The sequence below is a fragment of the Microchirus variegatus genome, assembly GCF_963457635.1.
Source record: "Microchirus variegatus genome assembly, chromosome: 5".
NCBI classification, from domain to species: domain Eukaryota; kingdom Metazoa; phylum Chordata; class Actinopteri; order Pleuronectiformes; family Soleidae; genus Microchirus; species Microchirus variegatus.
The window spans coordinates 24,069,173-24,075,641 of record NC_139806.1 but is presented as its reverse complement, the minus strand read 5'-3'; the positions used below and the strand labels follow the sequence as shown (position 1 = coordinate 24,075,641).

General features: G+C 35.8%; 1 protein-coding gene across 1 annotated transcript; it reads left to right on the top strand.

Moving 5' to 3' along the window:
- Positions 1-3,052: 3,052 nt before the first annotated feature.
- Positions 3,053-6,278, top strand: bnip1b (BCL2 interacting protein 1b). Its single transcript, XM_083889013.1, has 6 exons — positions 3,053-3,138; positions 3,739-3,831; positions 3,922-4,013; positions 4,215-4,322; positions 4,610-4,728; positions 4,828-6,278. Exons 1-6 carry the CDS (start codon positions 3,055-3,057, stop codon positions 5,022-5,024), a joined length of 693 nt encoding a protein of 230 aa, XP_083745139.1. The 5' UTR covers positions 3,053-3,054; the 3' UTR covers positions 5,025-6,278.
- Positions 6,279-6,469: the final 191 nt, after the last annotated feature.

The window sequence follows — 6,469 nt, the reverse complement described above, 5'->3', positions numbered from 1 at the left end:
ATTTTATTTTTTACATTTTTTTATGCAGAAGTTGAAACATAAATTTTGTGAAAAGAAATAATAAAATAAAATATTAATATTATTTGTATTTATCATTTTTTTAAAGACAAAAGTTTAAACATTATTTTTTTGAATTTTTAATAATAATAATAATAAAAATAATATTAATATTTTTATAATTTAAAAAAGACAAAAGTGGAAACATTAATTTTTGGAAAATTAATATTATTTTTTCAAAGACAAAAGTTGAAACATTATTTTTTTTTTAATTTCTTAAATAATCATAATAATATGATAATTTAAAAAAGACTAAATTTGAAACTTTTTTTTTTTTTTTACAAAAGTTGAAACATTACATTTTGGGAGTTAAAACAAAATTTAGATTTCTTTTTAACAAAAGTTGAAACATTAAATTATTTGAACAAAATAAAATTGAAAAAACTTCGTTATCAGGCTTGTCCAGAGCTTGATTAGGGGGTTATTTGAAGTTTGGAGCAGGGTAACATCTAAAACATGGCAGGGGCAGTGTTGCCTGAGGACCGGGGTTGGGAAACATTGCTCTAATTAGCCGTGTTAGCATAATAGCTGTTGACTTGTCAATCTGACTGAAAGTTAAGTATTAAAGTGACATTTAATTGATTGTAAAATAAAAATAACTATGCATGTATTATTGATCTTTGATTTTTTTTTTAGCTTTCAAGCTGTTGCCAATAGCCAGTTTCAGACTGGAAACTCTTAATTTATTGAATTGTTACAGACATAAAAGTCCATAAACATAGAAGTCAAGTGCCGCACAGTTATTTTGCACTTTAAAATTAGCCAAGTAATGTCAGATTAACAGAATAATCTGAGGATAAAAGAGTTATTTGGAAAAGTTCTCGATGTCCAAAAGAAGCTTCACGTTTCTTTGTCGTTTCATTGTGACTTTGAGTCGTTGTTGTCTGTGAAGCCCATGGAGTGTGTTATTTGAGGTTTGATTTGATCAGATGGGAGATTAAATCCCAACATAACTTTTTTGTTTTCAAGTCATGACACTCCGCAGCCTTAGTGCTCAGGTCAGGATTGCCTGCTCTCTCTAACTTAATTTAAAAAAATAAAAAAATTGATAATGAGCGTTCGATCATGTTTTCTGGGAAAACTTCACCGCTGCACCAGAGATGTTTGGCTCCTTCTGAGAGTTCGTTTTTCCTTCAGAAGGGCTTTGGTCTGCAGTCGTCTCGTCAGGGAGCTCCTGAGATAAGACAGGAGTCACTAAAGGCTGGTGGGCAGAGACTCTTCACCCTCTGCAGTGAATGATGAGGAGACTTTTGAATCCTCATCTGCAGACTAATCTATTCAGGCAAAAGACAATAAAAACCATCCTCGATAATGACAATAAAAACCCACTCTTGATGTATTTACTCACGTGCAACTTCATCCAACTCTGCAATGATTTACATCTCCTTCCAGACTTGCCAAAATGCATGACGTGGGAGACGGAAATAAGTAACGTGAAACGCGCGTTTCCATTTCTTTTCCTTTTTCACTTTTGATAACGACGACAGACAGCGAGGCGATTTTATAGGAAATGCAACCATACAAGTCCAAACATGTAGAGGATGTGGGATTTATCGGTCACTCTGAGCTCCACGGCTACATGCCATTGTTACGATGCTTCTGGTCTTGTATGGTAACTTCTATGACTAGATCAACAGCATGGGATCTTTCTGTAGTTAGTCCTGTGTGTGTTCCTCTCACCAGTCTCAGTAGGAAGGCTGTACTCCATTGCTAAGTGCTCTATAATAGATCTCTTGGTGATTATAATTTCATAAAAAAGCAAAACCTGCAGAAAGTGTATCCTGCTGAAAACTAACTTGACCCTCTCTTTAGCAATGACGTCTATATTTGTAGTTCACATATATGCCTGTTCTATTACAGTATCTTGACAGTTGTTATATTTATGTTGTGTAATAAATGTCGTGCTGGGTTTATACTTTTGTTTTAACTCACTTGTTTTTGTTTGACATTGTGTTTTTTCTTTTCTTGGAGGCACAATGGGTGGCTTTATGCACAGGCATGAAAATGTTTTTTTGGTTTGTACTGTAACAGCTCATTTTGTTTCAGAGCTTCTGACAGTTCTGTCTCTGGCTGCTCCACATCCTGTAGACACCTGCCCAGAATCTCTGTTATTGTGTTATTGTGCCTCTCTTTCTCTTTTCTTCTTTCTTTTCTTTTTTTTTTTTTTTTTTTTTAAATAAAAAGAAACAATTATTTCTCTGTTGTATCAGCCGGGAGTTGGTACCACAACTTTGCTTGTAACCACAATAGTCCGATTATGTTTATTGATTTTAATATCAAAATAATAAAAACCATTAGCACCCCCACCCTGAGTCTTGTGTGTTTAACTATTATTTATTATCTGTTTTTAACACCCATTTACTATTATTATCATCGCAAGAATGTCTGCAGTGAACCCGTTCAGCTGAGTACATGCTCTTATTGTGAAATTCTGACTACTGTAATAAATAAAAGGTTGTTTTTGGAGTAAGTATGCATCATCATGTAGTAAAGCTCAATAATTAATAATGTTTGTACCTTTTTGCATTTTTAAGTGAACATAAACTCCAAAAAAGCCCTTTGTAGCATCTATTTTTGCAAATTCACACAGACACACCCATGTTTCGAAGCCTTTTGATTGCTATGTTCTTGATTTCAAACGTCAATATTATGCCACATATATATTTGTGGATATACAACATATTGAAGATATTTTTTTATTCATGTGATTTAATGGTGCACAAAAACAGCAAACCAGCCAACATCAAATATATAATATATAATATATAATTATAAAATATATATTTCAAGTTACATCATCTTTGAAATATTAATATTAGACTATGAATTGCCATGTCAGCATAAGCAACCACTCTCTAATAAATTGTTCTACTAAAACAGTCATAAAAGTAACGCATTCATAATTTCACGGTTTAGTTTCACTCTGTTTGTTTTTTTGCTTCGCATTTGGTTGGGAGCCTGTTTTTGGGCCGTCCGGCTCGCCGTACATAAACAAACATGGCGTCTTCTATGGACGTCCACGTCCGAATTTGTGGACAAGAAATAATCAAATATGACCTAGAAATTAAAGCTCTCGTCCAGGTAACAACTGAATATGTATTGTTTGAGAACTATTTCAGGTATTTTGTTAGTTTTTGAATCATTTTATGTTTCCGTTGAGCTAAAGTTACGCTAACCTTTACTCGGCGGCTGTTTCATTTATGTTGTGTTTAAGATATTTTCTGCTTTTACTGTTCACGGTTTGAATCCACTCGAATTGTGACGCATTTACCGGCGTTCAGTTAAACCTATCGTGATTTAATTTGGTTGTAATCTCTGAATGTAGCGTATCTCTGCCGAACTTAACTTGTGTGAGACCGAGTGAGAAAATAGACGTTTTACATTTAAACTCCAATTTGGGAATGAGATTATTTGGACAAATTTGTCATAATAATTTGTAGTTTGTGCAAAATCTTTGATCAAATCATGCAAGTTTGACTACAAAAATGTAAAAGTATAAAACAAGTACAAAATGTTTTTTATGATTATTCTTCTATTTTAACAAAATGATTTGTGCACAAAAGGAAATAAAATTCAACAGCTGTGTATTTGATGTGTTCTTCCATTGTTTTGTTTAACTTAGGTTGGTTTTATGGGGGTAAAAAGTAAAGAACAGAAAACCTAAATAACTTTTACTTGCAGGACATCAGGGATTGTCCTGGACCTCAGTCTTCTCTCAGGGAGCTCAACTCTGAGGTCAAGGAGAAGTTCAACAAGCTCAGGCTCAGAATACAGGTCAGTCTCCCCCGCCATAAATACACGCCAACACATTTCATAATTAAAGTCCAAGCGGTTGAATATGACGTGAATTGTTGTTGTTTTCAGGATCTGGATCAGATGGCGAGAGAGCAGGACAGAGAGACGGACAGACAGGCCATCCAGGCAGAGACAGAGAGTCAGAGAAGGCAGATGATGAGGTGCATACACTGGTGCCCTTTATAACCTGTCAAGCAGACTTGGACAGTTATGCAAAAAACAAACGGAGATTTATTGTATTAATATAAGCGTCATAGAAAGAATTACAACAGAGCAGATTAGTTGAGGGAAACTGACACAAAATCAATGTTTTTTATTATTGGTTTTTGTTCTTGTATGTGTTTTTTTTATGTGGTTATCAGTAATCAGACCGCATGGAGGAAAGCTAACCTGGCGTGTAAACTGGCCATGGACGACATGGAGAAAGATGAGCTGCTGCATGGAGGAGACAACCCCAGCATCAGACAGAGGTTAGTGCTATTCTCCTCACACTGTTGTGGAGGTAGAGGTTATTTTTCTATAAAATCCTTTCCAGTAGTATTTTATATTAGGTATCGGCACTTCTTTCCAAATGTAGAGATCAAGCCTCCTTTACTAATAATGTCTCTTTAAAATCAATCCTGTTTATACATTGTCTTTCTTTAAGTGACTTTGGCTCAGAGATTGTTAATTGTCACTGTGCTTTGTGACATATAACTGCTGTAAAAACTGACAACTGTAATCCTGCAACACCTGCTTTCATCTGTACTTGACTCAGGAAGGCGACCAAAGAAAGCCTGGTGGAAACCAGTAGCGACATCACAGAGAGTCTGATGTCTATCAGCAGGATGATGGCTGAACAGGTGAATCAGAGTGAGGACACCATCGGCACACTGGGTAAAGGAGAAGTCAATGCTTGTGCTTCTATTCCCCCCACTATCTCTGCCCTTTAAAAACCTTTAATACCTCTCCCCTCCCTCCTCTTCACTATCTCAGCCACTTCCTCCAGGACGGTTCAGGAGACAAACGAGGAGTTTAAAAGCATGACAGGGACCATCCACCTGGGGAGGAAACTCATCCTCAAGTACAACCGACGGGAGCTGACAGACAAGCTGCTCATCTTTCTGGCTCTGGCGCTTTTCTTTGCTACGGTCCTCTACATCCTCAAGAAACGCCTCTTCCCCTTCATTTAGGCGACTGGCTGCGTCAAGTGAAAGAAAGTTTTACAGGTATTATACTGAGCAGGGAATTACATGAAGAAGAAGGTAAAGGCCAGTGTATGGTGTTAGTTAGACGCAGCACTGACACTGGACTGCTGGGTTAGCAGCCTTGTTTTTATCCTTACGATGAATATCCCTCCTCTCACTCCTCTCTTCCTAGTTTGTTGAAGAACCTTTGTAGCCGTCATTTAGTGGTAAAACTCAAAAGATGATTAGTTTTTGTAAAAAAAATATGGTGGTCCAAAATGGCCGCCTGACAGAAATGTAAAAGGCTCATTCTGGGGTAATGAAAAAAATACAAAATAAATTTACACATTCTACCTTTTAAGTGCAAGGAGAATAGGGACAATAACTGGCATCATGAAGATTTCATGCAAAACTGGATTTAAATCCTGTTTAAAGGTGACATGTTTACATGAAACACAGTATTCCAGTTTTAACCCGATTTGGACATTACTCTGACTAAGACACTATCTTGTAAACAGAATGTTCATATTAGTTAGAATTAGGTCACTCAATAACGTGGAATATTTTGGATTACATAAAGTTGCGTTATGTTGACATGTTTATGTCTTGTCTAGTGTCGAGTATAGATACGTATATGTCTAACAATGATATCTTAATCTCATTATGATGTTCTGGCGGAGGTTTCTCAGAAGTAGATGTGAGTCATAATCTGAAGATGATCTGTGGGGAAAAAAGGTTCACTATGTATCAATATGTTTATGTTCTTCAACATAATAATTAACATCTATTGGTTTTAAAATGTTTAATGTCCAGCCCTTACTGGAATAATCTGTTAGCATTCATTTAAAAATCCTAATCTTCAAGGGGAAGTTATCGGTGTCGCGACTAAATAATGTAGAAACCTGCAAATTAAAAGTACATACTTGTGTTTATTGCCTCTTTGGGACATTTTCTGGCATAAATGCTGACCTTGTCAGGACCAGTAGTCCTCTTGGAGACCTAAACCTGGTTCCAATGAGGCAGAACCTCATTTCTGAGAAACTGTTGAAGTTTAAGGCTAAGATATAAATTGTGGTAGGTTAGGGTTAGATATTTACTGTATATGTCTGTTGTTTCCTTTGTGCCTTACTTGACCTACTTACAAAACAAAATGTGTTTGTTTAAATAAAACAAATATATTTCACTAAAAAATATGGACGACTGTGTTGTTGTGTCGGTGTTGCCATACAATCGGCACTAGATGGCAGCATTTCCAGCATTAACACCAGGTCAGGAGTGACTCAAAATGCAGCTTCCTCATTGTAGTTTATTTAATTTCAATCGAATGTTGCTCATAAATCTATTTTCGTTCATTCACTTAAATAAAAACATACAAAATATAGCTTGACACCTGGGGTTTGTATGAAATGTGACTGTTCAAATGGAAAAAAATACACTTATTACACGTCATG